The 22,385-nt window shown below is 45.6% G+C and overlaps 1 protein-coding gene across 8 annotated transcripts in view; it reads left to right on the forward strand.

Moving 5' to 3' along the window:
• The window catches only part of SCML4 (Scm polycomb group protein like 4), a 111,743-nt gene that overhangs the window by 85,640 nt on the left and 3,718 nt on the right, over positions 1-22,385 (forward strand). For 4 of the 8 annotated variants that reach the window (XM_070796000.1, XM_070795995.1, XM_070795997.1 and 1 more), the window contains 3 exons: positions 4,960-5,250; positions 11,831-11,988; positions 14,451-18,475. In XM_070796000.1, coding sequence (XP_070652101.1) covers positions 4,960-5,250; positions 11,831-11,988; positions 14,451-14,576 — 575 coding nt within the window. In that variant the 3' untranslated portion in view covers positions 14,577-18,475. Of the gene's footprint in view, positions 1-4,959; positions 5,251-11,830; positions 11,989-14,450; positions 18,476-22,385 lie in introns of those variants that run through there. The other 4 variants (XM_070795996.1, XM_070796003.1, XM_070796001.1 and 1 more) reach the window with 4 other exon arrangements.

Consider the following 22,385-nt stretch of genomic DNA (forward strand, 5'->3'; position numbering starts at 1 on the left):
TGCCTGAATAATATTCCACTGTGTGGATATGCCATGTTTTGTTTATCTGTTCATCAGCTGATAGTTATTTGGGTTGTTTCCACATTTGGGCTCTCATGAATAGTGCTTCTGTAAATATTCATGTGTAAGTTTTTGTGTGGAAATTTCACTTTTGTTGGAAATTTATATACCTAGGAGTAGAATTGCTGGGTCACATGGTGCACTTATTTTTAACCATTTGAGAAAGAGCCAGGATGTTTCCAAAGAGGTTGTACCATTTTACATTCCCACCAGCAGTGTGTGAGGGTCCAGTTTTCTGTGTGTGTGCTGTTGTGTCTGACTCTTTGCAACCCCATGGACTGCAGCACGCCAGGCTCTTCTGCCCTCCACTATCTTCTGGAGTTTCCTCAAATTCATGTCCACTGAGTCAGTGATGCTATCTAACCATCTCATCCTCTGCCACCCCTACCCGCCCAACTCCTTTTGCCTTCAATCTTTCCCAACATCAGGGTCTTTTTTAATGAGTCAGCTATTCACATCTGGTGGCCAAAGTAGGGGAACTTCAGCATCAGTTCTTCCAATGAACATTTAGGGTTGATTTTCTTTAGGATTGACTAGTTGGATCTCCTTGCAGTAAAAGAGACTCTCAAGAGTCTTCTCCAGCACCACAATTCGAAAGCATCAATTCTTCAGCGCTCAGCCTTTTTTATGGCCCATCTCTCACATCTGTACATGACTACTGGAAAAACCATAGCTTAAAGTACAATTGATATTTACATATTTTGTATCCTGTAACTTTGCTGAATTCATCTCTTAATTTCAGTAGTGTTTTATTGGATTCCTTTGAATTTTCTACATAAACAGTTTTAATTTTTCCTTCCCAAATTAGATGGCTTTTCTTTTCCTTACCTATTTACCCTGGCTGGAACCTCTAATTCAGTGTTGAATAGAAGTAGTAAGAATAGAGACATCTTTGCATTGTTCTTGATTTTAGGAGAAAAAGTGTCCCGTCTTTCACCGTTAACTATAATGTTAAGTGTAGGGTTTTTTGTGGAATGCCCTTTTTTCAGTTGGAGGAAGTTCCCTTTCATTCGTAGTGTGTTGAGTGTATTTCTCATGAAAAAATGTTGGATTTTGTTAAATGCTTTTTTCTGCATATATTGAGATAATCATATGATCTTTGGTTTTCATTCTATCAATGCTGTCAGTTCAGTTCAGTTGCTCAGTCATGTCCGACTCTTTGTGACCCCATGAGTCACAGCACACAAGGCCTCCTTGTCCATCACCAACTCCCGGAGTTCACTCAAACTCATGTCCATCGAGTCAGTGATGTTGTCCCCTTCTCCTCCTGCCCCCAATCCCTCCCAGCATCAGGGTCTTTTCCAATGAGTCAACTCTGCATGAGGTGGCCAAAGTATTGGAGTTTCAGCTTTAGCATCAGTCCTTCCAATGAACATCCAGGACTGATCTCCTTTAGGACGGACTGGTTGGATCTCCTTGCAGTCCAAGGGACTCTCAGGAGTCTTCTCCAACACTGCAGTTCAAAAGCATCAATTCTCTGGCACTCAGCTTTCTTTGTAGTCCAACTCTCACATACATACATGACCACTGGAAAAACCATAGCCTTAACTAGACGGACCTTTGTTGGCAATGTAATATCTCTGCTTTTTAATATGCTATCTAGGTTGGTCATAACTTTCCTTCCAAGGGGTAAGCGTCTTTTAATTTCATGGCTGCAATCACCATCTGCAGTGATTTTGGAGCTCCCCAAAATAAAGTCTGACACTGTTTCCACTGTTTCCCCATCTATTTGCCAGGAAGTGATGGGACCGGATGCCATGATCTTCGTTTTCTGAATGTTGAGCTTTAAGCCAACTTTTTCACTGTCCTCTTTCACTTTCATCAAGAGGTTCTTTAGTTCCTCTTCACTTTCTGCCATAAGGGTGGTGTCATCTGCGTATCTGAGGTTATTGATATTTCTCCCAGCAATCTTGATTCCAGCTTGTGCTTCTTCCAGCCCAGCATTTCTCATGATGTACTCTGCATAGAAGTTAAATAAGCAGGGTGACAATATACAGCCTTGACGTACCCCTTTTCCTATTTGGAACCAGTCTGTTGTTTCATGTCCAGTTCTAACTGTTGCTTCCTGACCTGCATATAGGTTTCTCAAGAGGCAGGTCAGGTGGTCTGGTATTCCCATCTCTTTCAGAATTTTCTACAGTTTATTGTGATCCACATAGTCAAAGGCTTTGGCATAGTCAAGAAAGCAGAAATAGATGTTTTTCTGGAACTCTCTTGCTTTTTCCATGATCCAGCGGATGTTGGCAATTTGATCTCTGGTTTCTCTGCCTTTTCTAAAACCAGCTTGAATATCTGGAAGCTGTATATTACATTAATGGACATCATCATGTATTACATTAATGGACGATGTCATGTATTACATTAATTGATTTTCAGATGTTAAACCAACCCTGCATCCCTGAAACAAATCCTACTTGACCATGATTTATAAGTTATTCTGTATGTTATGGATTTGTTTTGCTAGTATATTGTTGAGAATTTTTGTACCCATATTAATAAGACATTGATCTCTAGTTTTCTTGTGATGTCTTTGTCTAGTTTTGGTGTCAGGGCATTGGTGTTCTCATAGAATGAGTTGGGAAATATTCTCTCCATATATTAGTCTGCCCGGCTTCCATAATAGAAACTTCATCCTCTATCCTTTAACTTTATTTTCTCATAGTTCTGGATGTCAGCAGTCTGAGATCCAGCTGTCATCAGGGTTGGTTTCCAGTGGCCCACTCTTCCTGGCTAGTGAACAGCCACTTTCTCTGTGTCCTCACATTGCCTCTTCTCTGTACATGTGTATGAAGAGGGAGACTCTCTTATGTCTCTTCCTCTTCTTGTCAGTACTTTCTTTTTAATCAGTACTATTGGGTTGAGGCCCTACCTTTAAGACCTTAATTAACCTCAGTTATCTCATTATGGCCCCTCTCTCCAAGTATAGTTGCCCGGGGGGGCTAGAGCTTCAACATATGAACATTTGAGGGGGACACAATTCAGTCCATAGCACTCCATTTTTACTTTTTGGAAGACTTTGTGAAGAACTGGTTTTAATTTTTCTTTAAATGCTTCATAGAATTAATTTCTGAAGCCATTTAAGTCTGGGATTTCTTTGTTTTTTGATTACTATTTGATCTCTTTACTTGCTTTATGTTGATTCAGATTGTCTATTTCTGTCAGTCTGTCCATTTCTTCTAATTTACCTAGTTTATTGGTGATAATTGTAATATTATTTAATAATCCATTTATTTCTTTGAGATTGGTGTTAATGTCATCTCCTTCATTTCTGAGTTTAGTAATTTGAGTCTTCTTTTTTTCTTAGCCAATCTAGCTTAAAAAGTTTGTCAATTTTGTTGATCTTTTCAAAGAGCTAGGCTTTGGTTTCATGATTTTCTCTATTTTTCTGTCCTCTATTTAATTAATTTCTGCTTCAGTCTTTATTATTTTCTTCCTTGTACTTGCTTTAGGTTTGGTTTACCCTCCTTTACTCCAGCATTTTATTGAGGAAGATTAGGTTATTAATTTAAGATTTTTCTTTTTAAATATAAATATTAACAGATAAAATTTGCTCTAGGCACTGCACTGCTTTAGCTGTATTCCATATGCAGTGGTTTTTATTTCTAGGCAAGCTCCATATGCATCCCCATATGTGAGAAGACCTGCTAGTTGCCCTAATTAAATCAAGTCTTTATCTTTTAATACCTATATTGTGGGAATAACCCATACTGGTTTACAGAAGAAGACATCTGGATCTCATGGCCCCAGATGTGCTTACTTATTGCCAGCCTTGGGGGTCCATTGGTTTTTCTTTTTTAAAGTCACTTTGGGGATGTCCATATCTGTTTTTATCATGTGTGGTATTTGGATGGTTATTGATGGAGTTAGACAGATATGATCTTGTCTAGGGTCAAGAAGAAAAGGAATTGCTAGAATATTTTTCTTCCTCTTTCTATCCCTATAATTCCTCTAGGCCTTGTCTTTTCAAACAAAACAAAACGCCCCACACCATTTGTATAGCTCACAGATAGAGTTCAACAGGCTGTAAGAATGAGCTTTAAAAGTGGAGAAAGTCCTGATCTGTTTCGGTGAGGGAGCTGAGGAGGAGATTGGCAGGCTCTTCAGGTCCTCTACTCTCTCTGTACTTTAGATGGGGTCTTTCTCTCTTATCTGCAGGGTTTGGGGAGGACCATGGGGCCATCCAGATCGTCATTTATGTCCCTAGTTTGTTCACCTTGGTGGAAGGTTAGTGCCCTCATGTATACTGGAACTGAAAGTGTGGGGAGGAAGCGCCGCCACACCTGTACCAGAACGCAGGCCAAAGTTGTTTCTCCTGACTCTGGGACACCGTGACTCTGGCTTGATCTCTCCCAGGAATCTTGGGCCAGGTGAGGAAGGCAGTGGTTATGGGCAAAAGAAGAGGGAGCCAGGAGATTCCAACAAGCTGGCAGAGACTCCTGGAGGAGCAGAGCCATAGAGGAAGAAAGACCTTTGTTTGAATTTTATTTACACGTCATCAATAACCAAGATGATCTCATTTTCCTTGGAACACGAAGGGTCACATGTCCTAATCCCTACTAAAGTCTGCTTTGTTGGTGAGGCAGGTGTCATTCTGCTGAGGGTTGAGCTACTGGGGTGCATGCCTTGGGGTCCATTCCTTCTCCTCTGTCATGCCCGCACACAGTGGCACCCGGGTCCATTCCTTCTCCTCTGTCATGCCCGCACACAGTGGCACCCGGGTCCATTCCTTCTCCTCTGTCATGCCCGCACACAGTGGCACCCGGGTCCATTCCTTCTCCTCTGTCATGCCCACACACAGTGGCACCCGTGCTGCTGGGGAAAGATTTTCCAAGACCCAGCGCCTGGTGGCCTCTTGACTGCTCTCTAATCTCTGCTTCTCTGCTCTGCCTTCTTGCCTAGCAAAAACAGTCACCGCCGAGGAGTGCCTGGTGAACCCTGCGAGCATGAACCGCTACGGCGTGGACACTTCCTCCCCCACCTTTAGCCACAGGGGCTCCCTGCCCACCTCCTCTTCACTGTACTGCAAGCGGCAGAACTCTGGAGACGGCCACCTTGGGGGCGGCTCAGCCACCACAGTCAGTGGTCCCCGCGCCAGCCCCTTGTCCCCCGGAGGCCCCTCGGCACCTGGGCTGCGGCCTCCTGGCTCCAGCCCCAAGAGGAACGGGACCGCTCTTGAAGGAAACAGATGTGGTAATGTAACGCATGATCTGGCTTCCCCATGACCTGACCTCCTGTGCCCTTGCCCTGAGACCACCGAGTATAGAGGGACTGGGGACGGTGGCTGTTTGAATGTGGGAACACAGGGAAATCAGATGTTTCCACAAATCCCTTTGTGGACTTTTGTTATTCTTGAAGGCAGCTGACTTCAACCTTTGACCACAAGCAAAGACAATGGTGTATGAGAGTGGGCTAAACTGTAGGAATAAGGAGAATCCAAAATGTACAGTGGCTCAGCTACAGTAGAAGTCTTTATAGTTGGTGTGTGCATCACAGTTCAGAGACCTGGGATCATCCGTTTTGTGGCTCTGCTGTTCCCTGTGGCCGCCATGCTCCGTGCATCTAGCAGGTGGATTGGGTTGGTAACTAGCAGTTTTCAGCCATTGCTGATTAGAAACGTTCCTTCCTTCTGCCTGTTTCCTCCTGTGGTGCTGTGTCTCCTCATCTCTCGTACTTTTTCCCTTCCATCTCACAGTAGGAGCCAAGCTCTCGGCTTCATGAGGTCTTCCCTCTAATTCGAATCCTCTGCAGCCCCAGAAAAGTGGCCTGTCTGAGGCATAGCCTAAATAGCTATGTATTGAGCACCTACTATGGGCCAGACACTCTCCACACATTATTTATGACTTTTATGAGTTATAAATGAGCCACCAGGGAAGCCCTATTATTATGTCAGGTGTATATTATTATTGTAGGCATTATTAGGTTCGATACACAGATAAAGCATGTGAAGATCAAGAGGTCAGTCAAGCATTGAGCCAGGATTTGACTTAAGCTGGCTCCAAAGCTGGCTTTCAAAAACTGTGCCTGGGATTTTCACATGCTCAGTGGGCTTCAGTGGGTCCCTCTGAGGTTCTAGGGGAAGGCTGGAGGGGATGGGAGCAGACAGGACTCTACCACCACCCTCTGTAACCAGGGCCTCTTCACATTTGCAGAGTGGGGTTCTCCATTTGTGTAGCTTAAACAGAGCTTGCGCAGCTAAACACATGTGGAAACCATAGAGATAAACCATGCTAAACTGAGTGAAGGTAGATTAAAATAGGAGAGAAAATCCTGGCCTCCTTACCCATTAGTCACCTAGCAGTCAGCTTGGGTGCTGCCGCAGGCCCTCTGGAGGGCTATTAAGTTTTCCCTCTGTCCAAAGAAGTGCTTGGTATTTTCTGAAATTGCATCCCAAGTGAAAGCAGTCGGTATTAAGAAACCATATTTCTTTAAGAGGGTTTGACCCAAGTCATAAAACTGGAAGGGACCTAGAAATGGATTTTCCCCCATGGTGCTAACCTTAATGGTTTAAACCTGCAGAAATCAGAAACTGGTATGAGACTGTGTGAGAAGGTAGGTATCAGTGATGTGACAGACTTCTCAGTCCTCTCTCTCACATGAATTCTTACCCTGGACTACTACTGGCTTGATATATCGTCTCTGCCCATGGACTCAAGGGGTGTATTCACAGGACACATTTTCCTATTTTTTGCTGATACTCAGGTGAAAATCTGAGAGCTCACCTCTGTCTCTCATCCAAGATATAATCACTAAGAACTAGTAATATAAAGAGATTTTGGATAACAGGAGATGCTGTAGAATTCCCAACTGAGAGTGCATCCAAGCTTCAGAATTGAAGTGACTTCAACATTGTTCTTACCTTACCACCTACATGCTTCCCATGGGTTCGAGTTTGAGTCTATAGGGTATGGCCTTGGGTGGTGCATAGAGAATGATTCAGCCAGAAAAAGAAGAATGGGAACAGCACTCTATGTGGGGCAGAGGGTAAAGTGAGTGAAGGTGTAGTAGGGCTTATTCATTCCGAGGAATGAGAAGAGTTTGTGCAGGGACATGGACGGAAATCATGCTGGGAGATTTGGGGTTCAAACCAAGCAGATTGGGCTTTCTTTACTCTGTGGAAATCAGACATTTCTGAACAGGGACGTGAGATGGTGGCCACAGAACTCAGGAAGACAAATCTATTGGCCACTATGGAATTGACGTATAACAGTAAGAAGACTAGCAGCTACCTTTAATTAATTCTTACTGTTTAATGCTTCACATTATCACATTTAATCCTCACAGTGTGGTAGGTAGTTGACTGTTGAGGCAGCTAAGACTCAGAGGGATTTTGGTCAGTCCTGGCCAGCATATACTCATGGAGCACAATATGCTTGTCTAAGGTCTAAGGGTGGAGCTCTGAGCAAGATAGATATGGGCCCTGTTCTTGGACAGTCTCCAATTGCAGAGAGACTGATGGTTAACAAACAAAACCGAGGGGCCCCTTTTGGAAGCCGATGGGCTTCCCTTCAGGATGCTTGTCATCAGGCTCCAGCCCAAAGCCACAGAATCATATGATTCTTACAATACTCTAGAGAAACAGCATGAAGAACCTAAAGCCCATGAAGAATAAGATGATCAGGTCTGGGAAGGGGTTGGAAACCTGGCCACCGGCTCTCATTCACTGCACTTTGCCCACAGACACGCTGATAAGGCTTCAGAGGTGTGAGAATGTAGTGCCTTTGTGTTGCCCAGGAGAGGCGGTGGTTTGAGGGGACCTTGGCGATCCTTCCCAACTCCTCATTTCCCAGCAGAGAAGCACAGAGACACTCGCACGGTGGTGGGTGGAGGGGCCTCTGACTCCTGGATCATTGATCCTTCTCTTCCTTCATCGGATTCTATCATGAGCTATAAAGTGTCTTCTGAATTATGAGTGAGCAAAAGGAAATTATGCTTGTGCTTGTGGGCCTGTGTGAGACAGAGTGATACACAGGCAGCCGCAGGCGGACCGGGCTGTGAAGGTGCCCGGAATTACTTTAGACGGATTCACAGTCATTCCATTCCTGGTGGGTATGAATTCACCATTAGAAGGAGCCACCACCATCTTCATCCTACATCCATTCACAGCTGGGTTTCACTCTGCACATGTCTCCAGCAGCACCCAGGGAACAGACCTGACCGTGCACCAAGTTCTCTGCACTGGAGAATGCCCCCCTTTCACAAAGGCAATCAGCGAGTGCTTTGCACACTCTGTTCTTTTAGGAACAAGATTTTTTTCACATCTATTGTGTCTGACCACTGTGCAGTCACATCTGCCTAGCCTGGCCATGTCAGCCCAGACCCATGTGTCTTCCTGACAGCCTGACAGCAGCTGAAGGGACTGTGTGGTTATTATCTTTGTGTGAGCATGGCAGAAGCTGGAAAGCTCCCTCTCTCCCTCCTAGAGCTAGTTCACTTTGGATCCTGAGCTGGTCTCTAGGTGTGACAGCTTCCTGCTACTGTCTGTCTTGTGTGACTCTAAGGCCCCTCAAAGAGGAAACACAAAAATGCCCACAGCTAGGACCAGGTGCCAGGAGCAGAGCCACTTTCCCTCCATGCTCATTGCCTGGAGAGCCTCACCCTAAAGACAAGCCAGACCCCTTGCTCAATCCCATGGCTGTGGCTCACTGAGAGAGCCTTTCCCTGGCCTTGCTCAGAGGACCTTAGGCTCCCATGGATGGTGTTGTGAGTCGGTCTGGTGTTTTTCCTTCCTGTCAAACATGGGAAATTAGATTTGACCTCTGCTCTGATCACTCTAAAAATCATTCTTGGCACTGAAGGCTTCCCGCCTTTGTAATCAGAGCATCTATTATCACCCTGATTACTGCCGACACTCCGATGGGGCAGGCTCCAAAGGCAAATGCGATTTCCATGGTTCCTCCTCCCCTTGTTGAGTGCAGATGTCCTTAAATGCAATGAAATCATCTCTAATAAGCATGCATCCACATTCAGATAGCCCCGGGGTGCATTAACAGTTTCCTGGCAAAATGCAGCCCCCACCTTATGCCAGATCACCTAAGGGGACCCTTCCAGGTCTAACAAGGAAAAGGCAGGGAAAATCTCAAAGAAAATCCAATTCTCAACCAAACCATTGTATTGAGGATAGACACAGCAATGTGATAATGTACTTTTCTCAGCACCAATGCAGAGCTGTGCCCTTCTCAAGCACATTGAAAAGAGGAGGAAAAAAGAGACAGCAGAAAAACCGCTGCACCCTGAAATTAAAGAACATAAATGGAAAGGAAGTCTTCTCAACTACGAACTTAGAATTACTCGGTAGGGAAGCTGCTTCATTGTTCAGAGCCTGAAAATAAGATTAAGGATTACACACACAAAGCTTTTGTGTAAATTACTAATACTGTTTTTGCGAAGTGTATTGATTTGTTTTACATTCATTGAACCCATATTACAAATATATTTGCTTGGAGCCATGGAGGACTTAACGATTATAAACCCTGTAATGAGAGGATTCTGGGCTTCCCAGGTGGCACTAGTGGTAAAGAACCTGCCTACCAATTCAGGAGACGTGAGAGACATGGATTCAATCCCTGAGTTGGGAAGATCCTCTGGAGGAGGGCATGGCAACCCACTCTAGTATTCTTGCCTGGAGAATCCCGTGGACAGAGGAGTTTGGCTGGCTACCGTCCATGGGGTTGCAAAGAGTCAGACACGACTGAAGTGACTTAGCATGCACGCACACAATGAGAAGATTACATTTTTCACCAAACTCTTAGCCCAGGACCTGGTACAGAAGAGATGCTCATTAGGTGTCTGTGGATGACTAGGGGGAAGATGAAAAAGATTATCCTCAAGAATTTAAAAGATAACTGGAGGTTACAGGCAAGCACATGCATAACGGTAATACTAAGCAGAATGTGCAGAGCATCTTTAAGAGAAGAACAAAGATTTGGGGGTTAAAAGTAGAGGAAGGTGACATCCAGATGGCAGGACATGGAAATGCTGCCTGTGAAGGGATCTACCTGAGCTTTGATGGCTACTAGAACTTCTTTGGAAAGGAGGAAGGATAAACACCTTAAGAAGAGGTGGCAAGAATACACAGGAGAGCTGTACAAAAAAGATCTTCATGACCCAGACAACCACAATGGTGTGATCACTCACCTAGAGCCAGATATCCTGGAATGTGAAGTCAAGGGGGCCTTAGAAAGCATCACTATGAACAAAGCTAGTGGAGGTGATGGAATTCTAGCTGAGTTATTTCAAATCCTAAAAGATGATGCTGTGAAAGTGCTACACTCAGTATGCCAGCAAATTTGGAAAACTCAACAGTGGCCACAGGACTGGAAAAGGTCAGTTTTCATTCCAATCTCAAAGAAGGGCAATGGCAAAGAATGCTCAAACTACCGCACAACTGTACTCATTTCACATGCCAGCAAGGTTGTGCTCAATATCCTTCAAGCTAGGCTTCAACAGCACATGAACCAAGAATTTCCTGATGTACAAGCTGGATTTCGAAAAGGCAGAGGAACCAGAGGTCAAATTGCCAACATCCGTTGGATCATAGAAAAAGCGAGAGAATTTCAGAAAAACATCTGCTTCATTGACTACACTAAAGCCTTTGACTGTGTGGATCACAACAAACTGTGGAGCATTCTCAAAAAGATGGGACTATCAGACCACCTTACCTGCCTCCTGAGAAACCTGTATGCAGGTCAAGAAGCAGCAGTTAGAACCAGACATGTAACAACAAACTGGTTCAAAATTGGGAAACAACTACACCAAGGCTGTATATTGCCACCCTGCTTATGTAACTTATATGCAGAGAACATCATGTGAAATGCCATGGATGGATGAATCCCATGCTGTAATCAGCAGGGATGGAAGACAGGAGAGCCCTGTGAGAGGAATCCTTCTAAGAGCTTCAGAATAATTAAATTTGAGGAGCAAATAAAGGACAGGAAAGATGACTGAGGTTTCAGAAGCATGAAGAGGAGGAGATGCTGCTTCTAGGGAAAGAGGATGGATTAGTTTGGGACATACAAAAGAAAAACAAAACACACCATCCCCAAATATTGCCTAAATACTGACTCCCTACTCTCTTCCTCCTTCACTGATCTTACACCATTTAATCTGCCCTGGGGGAAAAGCATTTATACCACAATGCAACTCAAGTCCCTGACCAGCATGGACCAGGCACGGAACCAGGCTCCTGTTGTCCAGCAACCCCGTCTAGTGGTGAGGTTGGAGTGAGCGCTTCGGCAGAACCGAGGGCTGGGGAGGTGCTCAGAGTGGGTGCAGGGTACAGAGCTCTCACAGACAGGGCTTCCAAGACCATGGCAGTAGAGACCCAGGACAAGCACCGAAATGTGGCCTCCATTCTGCCATGTCATCTCAGGGTGATGCCAGTGAAGTCACACAGGACCTGACGTCATTTTGGCATCACAGCACTCCAGAGCCTATCATAATAAGCATTCTCTGGCCACCAAGGCCTGGGTCACAGGAGGTCCGAGGCCCACGGAGACAGAAGTGGTCAGGAGGGGTCTTTGAAGTCTAACATGGGTCAGCATTTCCACTGCTGGAGGAGATCCCTCTTCTGGTGCTTTCCTCTGTACAGATGAGGGGGTGGGGGGCTGCCTCTGGGAGCCGTCTCCAGCGCACTTCTAGCCTCACTCGGCCACAGGAGATCACTCAGGCCACCTTGGACTCAAGGGCCAGGCAAGAGGGCAGGCAGCACCAGGTGGGCATCGAGCCCAAGCCCGCAGCCTCACGGCCTCCCTCTCTGTGCTCTCCCCTCCAGCCTCAAACCCTTCTCCGGACAGGCAGGATGCCCGGCGGCCAAGGAGCAGGAACCCTTCCAGCTGGTCCGTGGAGGATGTGGTCTGGTTCCTGAAAGATGCAGACCCGCAGGCTCTGGGGCCCCATGTGGAGCTCTTCCGGAAGCATGTATGCACCATGGTGGGCCTCGGGAGTGGGGTTCAGGGAGCTGTGGGGTTGGGGAGCGTCTGCACTACACCCTGGGGGCACCACTCAAGGGAGGCCAGATGGGACCACAGGTTTCTCAGAGCAGAACAGCCACTTAGTCTTGTACCGAAGGCACGTTTGTCCCATCTGTTCCCTCACGTGGCCTTTATCAGGAGTCCTGTTTTCTCGCCCGTCTATTTGTCTGTGCAGTCAGCAAACATTGGTAACACACCTACAACGTGCCAGCAAGCTAACAGTGCCTATTCTTAAGCTGCTTTGAGGATTAAATGAAAAAATGCACAGTGCCTGGCTTGAAGATGGCCTTTGGTTAGCAGGCATTTGTATCATTATTTAGGAGATTCTAAAATATATAAAGATGGTAAATTAGATGGGTAATGATTAGTATTTTATCTGCCAAGCCTTGTGTGTCATGGTTACAATTGTTGCCGTAACCAGTTACCACAAATGTAGTAACTTAAAATGACAGAAATTTATTATCTTACAATTCAGTGGGTCAGAAGTCTGACAGGGGTCTCTCTGAGAGAAGACCATGGTGTTGGTGGGGCTGACATCTTTCTGGAAGCTTTAGGAAGAATTCATTTCCTTGCCTTTTCAGCATCGAGATCCACCTTCATTCTTGGCTCCTATCTTCCCGTCCTCATCCTTGGAGCCAACAACATCAAGCTGAGTCCTTCTCAAGCTGCCAGCTCTTTGGTTCTTTATTCTGATTTCTTCCTCCACTTCTGAGGACCCTGTGATTGTATTGTCTCCCTCCCTCTCTGATAATCCAGGACACTCTTTCTATTTTAAATGCAGCTGGTTAGTAGCTTAATTCCATCTGCAGCCTTAATTCCCAGCTTTCAGGGACTAGGATGTAGACATCTCATGTGAAGGAGAGGGAGCATTCTTCTACCAGCATTACCACTTTTTTTTTTCTCCTTGTCTTTTATTTTTATTTGAAATGAAACTCACAAAAATCATACACTCGGACCTGGAGAGGATCGTCATCTCACCCAACATTCATATTTTATTAGGGATATATTTGACTTCAGTTCACAGTGGGGACTTGAGAGCAAAGACTGCAGAGGGATGATGTTTAGACAGATCTGAGTGGGAGGACTCTGGCTTCCTTCCAGCATGAGAGGAGTCAGCAGAAGTCTAGGCAGTGGGTAAAGAGAGAACATTAGGCAAAGAGGCTCCTGGGAGGGCTCACAGATGAGCTTTGCCTTGCTACCAAGGACATGGAGTGTGAGTGACACAGAGTAGGTGCTTCTCTGGCTGAACAGCTTGGCTGGTTAGAGGAAAGGGAGGGGCTGATAACACTTGAAGTTATGTGAGTCCTGTATGTGCCTCTTCTTCCCACCCGAGCACCTAAAATCTCCACCCTCTCTCTCTAGTGATCTGAAAGTAGCACTATAGATGAAGGAGGAAACCCAGCCTTACTAAGTTTGTGAACTCAGCATGCAGTCTGGATGGGTTACCATTTTCAGAGACAAATGGGAGCAATTTCAGGACCTCAAAGGATTGGCTTTCCCTCAGTATGTGTTTGTGCTAAACCCTGGGATGAAGCAGGTGCATTTTTTAGTTGTGTGCCACCTAGTATTCTTGACAGGGTCAAAAAGCACCTGAAATCCCTTTTAGATTGTCATTAGCAATTTGATAATCCGTTGAAAGCTGGTGGGCTTGCCAAGAATAGAAACCAGCAATTAGGATGATGAATGGAAGTCAGGGCCTTATACCAGCGCCTGGAATGGAAAGGGAACCACTAGTTTCAGGGTCTCATGAGATGATACTTTGTCTTAGTCAGTTCAGGCTGCTGTAACAAAGCACCGTAGACTGAGTGGCTTATGAACAACGGCAATTCATTTCTCAGTTCTGGAGGCTGGAAGTCTGAGGTTGGGTTGCCATCAAAGTTGGCTTTCAGTGAGAGCCCTCTTTCAGGTTTTGGACTGCTACCTTCTCATTTCACGAGGACACTAATCCCCTTCAAGAGGGCTCCACCCTCATGGCCTATGCACTTTCCAAACTCACACCTCCAAATACCATCGCTTGAGGGTTAGGATTTCAACATATGAATTTGGGGAGCAGTTGGGGAGGACACATTCAGTCCACTGGAGCTTTCTCACTCCTACAGCCCTAGATTGGATAAAGAGGTAAACATATGCATGGTATTGGGAATATGGCTGGGATTAGGTTAGATTCCTTCTATCAGGACAGAGCAGGAATATGAAAGATCCAGTGGATTATGACCCCAGGGCGAATGTGGCATGACGAGCACATAGTATTTGTGGGCTTTCATTTATTTTTTGAAGACACTGCTGTGGGACCAGGAGAGTATACATCTAAGTAAATCTATATTCCCTTACCTTATTTCCTGACCACACTCTCACCGTGGCCACTATTTGATTACTTTGACCACCTTCTGGGTTTTCTCTTTTCTCATCCTGTTCCACCAGGAGATTGATGGCAATGCCCTCTTGTTGCTGAAGAGTGACATGATCATGAAATACTTGGGCCTGAAGCTGGGGCCTGCGCTGAAACTCTGCTACCATATTGATAAACTGAAGCAAGACAAGTTCTGAAGGTGTTTAAAAGACACAAGCAAAGTCCAGACAGCAGAATCTCCAGACCATCTGCCTTACCAACATCACCACCATCACAAGGACTCTCTTCTGAAAAAGAACTGTCACAAAGGCTTGGTCTTTTTTTTTTTTTTAAATAAAACTCATAGTTCTTGACCTTTTAAAAAATTCAACATGGCCCTTTTGAAAGGTTCCTCTGTTTTAATGATTTGCCAAAAAATTACCCAAAAAAGGCCCATTATTTTTAAACATTTCTAGTTGGTTTGTTGCTCTTAGGGTAGGTCCTGTTTTTATAATGAGAGTTTGGGGAACTGAAGGCTATCACCCAAGGAGGACCTTGGAGATTTCCAAGCATGTGGGAAGAACCTTTGTCTCCGCAGGCTCTGTGGGGATGCCCACCACAGCAGCTCCCCGTCTTTAACTCTGACCTGGAGACCTATCATTGTCAACCTTGCTTGATTCAGCTCTGGAAGCTGTCTTCTGAGGATAAATGCCTCACCTTGCACTATCCGGAAAACTTGAATTCTTTTGCTCTCTGAAAGAGAAGAAGAAGAAAAAAAATCTTTTCTATTCCTAGTTATCTGAAGTACTGTGTTGCCCCACTAGGGGGCAGGCTGCCAATGTAATTTCAGGACCCTCACTGCAGCAGCCTGATATTCAGTACCCAGTGGATGAATTAGGGTTTCTGGGAACAAGATCTAGCCTACACAGACACAGAGAATTTATTCCACAGTCAGCACCACAGATTGCAATGTGGGAAGAAACCATCTTCTAGAAGGTTCTTGTTCATAACCAGTCATTATCGACTGACTGAGATGCACAAGCAGCAAAGGCAAAAATTTGGAAGCACATTCTTCCCAGATGGGGCTTTGGAGTCCCTTCTCTTCCAGAGTCCTTACTGAGGTGTCAATGTTTTGGCACACTATAGACTCTTAGTGACATTTAGCCACAGCATTTCTTTCAAAAAGAAAAAAGCTATCCCAACTAAGCTTTGAAATTGGAAGGTGTTGATTTCTAGTTACACTGTGGGATTATATAGTTGTATCTGTGGCTAATTTTAATAATAATAGCATGTACACAGACATGCTATTATTGGGTTTAATTCAATTTACAAATCGGTTTTCCTTTCTCACTCTGGAATAATAGAAAAAAATTGATTTCTACCCCTTTGCAGCTGTGTCCAGGGAAGGGCAGTGAATCCACAATTTACTAGGCAGAAGGGGAACTGCATCTCCATTCTTCTTATCTTCTCCTTTCTCTCTTTTCCTGTCTCCTTTTTCCTTCCTCTCTCACTGAATAGGAAACATATCTTCAAAATGAATTCGTCTTTGCCATGGGCATATCCTCTTCTGTAAAAAAAAAAAAAAAGAAAAGAAAAAGAAATCCATATTGTTGGTCATGAGGAGATGAATCTTAGACTTTGTGTTCCCTGGGAGGGGGAGGATCAACGATAACTCCAGACCTCCCTTGGCCCAGTGATCAGAAAAGGCACACCGTCCTCAGGATTCAACCTGGACAGGTGTCTCTCCGGTGAGTAGAGCAGGAGGTGAGTGCAGCCTCCCACCCCTCTACTAGGACTTCCCTGGAGGCTCAGTGGTAAAGAACCCACCTGCCAATGCAGGAGATGAGGGTTCGATCCCTGGGTCGGAAGATCCTCTAGAGAAGGAAATGGCAACCCACTGCAGTATTCTCGTCTGAAAAATCCCATGGATAAAATCCCTAAGAAACCTCCCATGCCATGCTCTTAGACCCATTTAATGAGTGATATTTGAGGAAGCACCTCAGAGCAGAATCCTTTTTAGACACACAAACAGTGGCTGACTTAAAGTGCGACAGAGAAGGGACAGAGGAGAATGTAAAGGACAGAGGAGAATGTCCTAAAACTGCCCACGAAGCCGAGCTGGAGTTATCAGGCTACAGAAGAGCTGAATGTCTGTCGGTCCCGGCCGCTGACTAAACTATCCTGAATCAGGCCTTCACGATTTTGAAGCAATAAATTGACTCTGTCTCTCTAAGTTTGCTCATCGTGAAGTGCTCACAGCTGGTCTGGAATTAAATAGTCTCTCTCAGAAAACCATGGGGAGTGTATATATTCAGAACAGCCAGGATGAAAGCAGTGAGATCCAGAAAAATTCCACCACAACCCATGTTCCTCACTCCAAACCCACTGAGACTTGTGGTGCCTCTTCCATCAACATATACCCTGTATGCTGTTGTTTGCTAAGGCATGTCCAGCTCTTTTATGACTCCATGGACTGTAGCCTGCCAGGCTCCTCTGTCCATGGGAATTCCTAGGCAAGAATACTGGAGCAAGTTGTCGTTTCCTTCTCCAGGGGGTCTTCCCAACTCAGGGATCAAACCCGCATCTCCTGCATTGGCAGGCAGGTTCTTTACTACTGAGCCACCTGGGAAGCCCTGTACCTCATACAGAAACTTTCAAAACTTTCTACCATTCTTGCTAGTGCTTCCCTTGGCACAAAAATACCGACATTGGTGCCACCAAGTGAAAATCATCCTCAAACAATATTGAGGAGACACTTGGAGGAGTTTTCAGGGGAGAGAGATTTTTCCATCTTGAGAAAATTGGGTCCATGTTCATGTGGATCTGCTCTCACAGAGGTGCTGTCTTATTTTGCTTTAAACTTTAAGCAAGACAGATTGCTGCAGCCATGATATTTAAGGTTTGACTTTAAAAAAATCTCATTACTCTTAAAATGAATGCTGCCACATCAGAGAATAACCCAGGGAGGAAATTCTTCCTTGCCTGTTTTTACACTGAGATGCAATTAGCTGGCCAAATTATTGTCGTCAATCCTGCAATTATAATTAATTTTCACCCTTTTCAAAAATCTTGTCAAACCAGGCAGATAAATAGCTTAGCAAATGTAAAACATGCCGGCCATTTCCGCTACATGGACCTTACAGAGTCAGGCCATGTGTGTCGCTCTGATCCAAATGGGCGCTTATTTGGGGGGAGGCCTTGCGCTTGTACAGATGTGGTACTTGTTATTCTATGGCAGTAGCTTCGCTTCAGGTTGTGGTGAATAATGATATAGTTTTGCATAATTTCAAATTAGAGTGTGTGTGTGCGCGGGCGTGTGCGTTCATGTTCGAAACATTTCCAATTATACTTGTCTGTTAAACACTTAAAAAAAATCTGAGACAATTTTATTGCCTAAGGCATTTAAAATATTTTATAAAGCACATTATTCCTTTTGTGAAGATTTTAGGTGAAAGATGTGCATTTCGTATGTGTGTGTGCGCGCGCGCATGCAGGCACATGCGTACTTCCTGGCAGTGCGGTGGGAAGAGCCTTTGAACGTGGCTGGGAAGGTATCAGCTCTCGCATTTGCTTTGTTTCTAATGCCTTCTCAGTTCTGTAGCACTGAGGTAGAACCCGCCCCAGGCAGCAGGGTGCACCCTTGAGGCAGCTGGCGGGCGGTGCTGGGATTCTGGACCTGCCTGCTGTCAGGCACTGACTGGGCGCACCAAGCCAGCCCAGGCTCTGCTCCCCATGACTGAGAGGACAGGCCTCGCCAGGGAGCCCACTGGGCTCCTGAGCGCCTGGTACGGTGCCCGCCAGAGCTCCACGCACTCCCATCATTTCCCGGCAGCAGGGCTGTCCGGTATTTTCCTTTACAGCAGGAGAAAGGAATGGGACGCTCCTCAAGAGAAACAAAGAGGATAGTAAAATACACTGGGAAGGAAGACTGAGTTGAGATTGGCGTACGTGAGGAGGAAACTGAGGAGAGAAGCCAAAAGTGACTGTCTTAGAAAGCAGACACCCCTCTAACAGGCCCAACTCTTTCAGCTACAAGGACCTATTTTTGTATTTATGTGCTGTATGGAATATGGAATATTTCTCTTTTTTAATTAAACTTATTTTTCTTATTACTTTCTGAGATTGTTTTAAGGAGAATTTTGTTATAGCTCTGAAGATAAGATTGGAAATGCCCAAAAGTGACCAGGGACTCAAATTTAGTCATTGTCAGAAGGTCTCAAAAGATGGAGACACTTTGTTTTCTTTCTAAAGAACCAGACAGGTTTCCATCCGTGCGAGAAGGTGAGTTGTGATACTTGCTCTGACCAGTGCTTTTTCAACTTTTCTCTGATGGGCTTAGAGGAGGAGGAGAGACTCATTGTTTTCCTTTACACCTCAGATAACAAGACAGAAGATGGGGAAGGAGGAGATGATTTTTGGTTAAGGAGAGGGATGAACACCTGTCTGTGGGCAAGGTTTATTTGTAGTTACTAACACACTCCCAAGAATTAACACAACCCTGCTGTAGTCTTGCCACAGCCCCGGTGGCAGGGGAAGACTGTGCTGAGAAGACGGGTGCTGAGCCCCGCAGATGGTCAGCCACCTAGTGGTACAAAGAGTCCTGCTCCCATCTCGTGACGTCACCCCAGCGGCTCCTCTCACGTGACTCCTGGCCACACTGCCCCAGGAAGAGGGCTGGGAGCCCCCGCTTCCAGGGTGCCCTTCCCTCCAACCTTTATCCTAATCGAAGACGATTCCTTCATGGACAATTGGAAGCTGGATTTTTTTGAAATCTAGCATTTACTTGAAAGAGAATCATTCTTATTTATTGCCACCAGTTAAATATTATGGAAACATGTCTGCTAACAATTTGCTTTGTGTAATTTGTTCTAATGCTAATAAGCAACAGCTGGGACACTTCCTGTGGTGAATTCCTTTGTGGTTACAGTGGTATTATCACACACGGACTTCACCAAATCGCTGAACTTGAGAAGAACACTCACTCCGGCTCTCCCAGGCTGCAGGAAATTCCCCTCACTTAGAAGCAGTTCTGGGCAAAGCATTTTTTTTAGAGGAGGGTGTGCTTTTCCTTGACTCTCTGCTTCTGAACAGGGCTGCAGACCTGTGCTCTTCAAGTCCCACCTAGAGAGCCTGGGATTCTCCTCCCTCTCAGCCATGAGCTTGATCTCCTCCAGAGGAAACACAGCCAGCAGAGCTAAAGAGTGACACCTTCCTCCAGGTCAGTGCATGGTGCCCAGAGTGAATACAGAGTAAAGAGTGAAAAAGGCAGTGGAAGGTGGTCTTCTGTCCACCTCATGTGGGCTGTGCCTTCCCCACCGGGCCACCATCAGCAGACGAGGCCCGAGAGGAATGGAGATGCATCTGAGAGCCAAGAGCTGCTCAGAGTGGATGAAGTGATGACAGCAGACAGTGTGGGCATCTTCCCTCTGAGGGGTCTAGACGTACCACTCAGACCTGCTCAGGGCCGCCTGCCCACCGTTCTCTGCTCTGTAGCTCCACCTCATGGCCTGAGCCTTTGTATTGTTCCCCATATCAGATGCGTGTTGTAAAGGCCAACACAAACGCCTTCTATTGGATCCTACTTTGGAACACAACCAAAGCCTTGCTTCTCCAAGCAGCTCACTATGAAATAGCAGACCCTCGCTGGGTGTCATTTTACAGCAAGCATATGTGACCGGAGGCTACCTCCACCATAAATGTAGCATCCTCAAACCTCAGGTGGGCCCCACCTCCCCCTCCAACGCTGGAATGCCTTCCCCACACCCCTGAGAAATGGCTCTGCCTGACCACTTCCCCTTAGGGGGAGTTCAGTCCCATAGGAAGTGGCTTATTTCTCTGTTGGACGGCTCTGGTTGTGAAAACGTTATTTCTCAGGGAGACACAGATGTCTGTGAATCAGACACAGACGTTTGAGACGAAGCCAACTCTGCAATCTTTCTCTTTTCAACGGAGCTTGTCCGTGCAGTAACCACACCTATAATACAAATTGACATTGGCAAGTAGGCCCCAGCCCCACTATATTAGCGTAGAGCGGCAGACACTGTGTATAAATGGGGGACTTAGATAGGTCATGGCCATCAGATTCATCAGCCCTGTCAGGAAAAACTATCGAAATTCTTGCGGCCTCACACACACAGAAAAGGGTGTCCTGGGAGAATCTTTACTGTAGTTGTAAATCTGGCTGTGGTCACATAAGCATGTGAGTTAGAAAAGATTGCATGAACAAATCTGTAAGTCCATGTTCCTCAATAACTGGAAAAGACATGGAGGTCCTACCTCTTAATTGTACTCGCTGGTGATGTAATAAACTAAGGAAGCTTTAGTTTAGACAAAAACAAGGTCTGTTGTGAGTTTAAGCAAGAGTGATGGAGTTTATGACGCCAAGCCCAAGCTTGTGTGTGCATGCCCTGGCAACTGTGTATTTGTGAGTTTGTGCAATAAGAGGTGGGAATTGAGGAAGGTATGAAAAGGGATTGCAAAAGGGAGCTTTTGCTTTCTAGAGCGTTCTTATTCAGGAGAACTATCGAGCAATGATTTAGAAATCAGATCCCAAAGTAACATGTAGATTATGTAGTTTGCTGAGATAAAATTCTAGATAATGGAACAGATTCTCTGAAAATATTTAAAACTTGGTATTTGGAAAAAGTAGCTACCATCCAGCAGCTTGCCTCGTGGCACCTGCCATATAAAAGCTACCTCATTAATATTCATCGGCTGAAAGCAGGAATGCTTGACTAGTTTTCATATTTTATTCAAAAAAGCCACTGATTTCCTTTTGGGACACCATATCTTTACTGAAAGGAGAAGTGCTGAAGGGCGGAGGCCAAAAGAAGAGCTGAAGCCTTTCGTTTCCTCTAGTTTCCCAAACGCTCAGGGAGGTCAGACCCTCAGTTGTAAACTCCATCTCACTCCTCTTTTCGTCTTAGGATCTCACATTCTCAGTGGCCTCATGTGCTACTCAAAGTATCAGAGAATAACAATAGACTCTTTCCAGCTTTACTATTAAGACATCTTTTCCTTCCTAGTCCATGATGGCTCTCAGCACTGAGTAGGGTTTCCATGGGCTGGTTGATCACTCGAGGACAGTCAGGGTCCCCGGGAGTCAGAGGGCATGTCCGCTGAGCCCTGCGCTCCCAGTGCCTTGCTGACTGTGGAGAGGGCAGGTCAGCAGAGCTGACAAGCCCCCCACAAGCCACTCTGTCATCTCTTGGTGGTGACCCGGTTGGGAAGGCGCACCCTACAGGAGGTGGTAGGGGACCACCTTCTCCTGCCTTTTCACTCTTCACCCGTCTTTACCCTTGAGAGCTGATTTGGAGAGATCAGGGGCTTCTGTCTCTCCCACATAGTTACACAGGAGCATTGAAAATAGAACTACGTGACAGACTTTTTTCCCCCACAACCACACCAAATTTTGGAGTGTTTCACTTTCAAAGAAATCAGCTCAAAAGCCTGAGCGTGTGTCCCAAGGATGTTGTCATTGCTTAGAATATTTCTAGTGCATCTCTTTTGGGGGTCATCTTTAGAAGCTAGAACACATTCTCGTCAAAGTGGAAAGCCCATTGTCGTCACTTGAGGGTGGATTCTTTTTTCTTTCTGGAGTCAAAGGGATTGGGGTCATGTCTGCACAGCAGCACAGCTGATCGACTTGAGATGTCAGTGTGTCTCCATACTCATCAGTTTGTCTTTTCCTCACGTTTCCTTAGTGGATGCAGATGGTCTGAACAATAACAGCCACAACTCATTTGTTAACTTGAATATATCAGTATAAGGAGCTGCACCGCAGAGACTGCTTTGGAGGGCAACATCACCTGGATGAACATTCAACATGTTCATTGTAAAGCTCGTTTGTAGTTCGCCGCTGTATCTCTAGGCATCGTAAGCTCAGGATCTTGTGACTGTCCCTACAGCCCCAAATGGCAGGGGAACTGGGAGGAAGAAGCCTTGGGGGACACCTGGATGGCTCACCTCCAGGGGAGAGCCTTCTCCCACTGGTTCTCACCATTCTGGAGGCAGATTATGGTGCAGTG

This window comes from Bos indicus, chromosome 9, assembly GCF_029378745.1.
Source record: "Bos indicus isolate NIAB-ARS_2022 breed Sahiwal x Tharparkar chromosome 9, NIAB-ARS_B.indTharparkar_mat_pri_1.0, whole genome shotgun sequence".
NCBI classification, from domain to species: Eukaryota; Metazoa; Chordata; class Mammalia; order Artiodactyla; family Bovidae; genus Bos; species Bos indicus.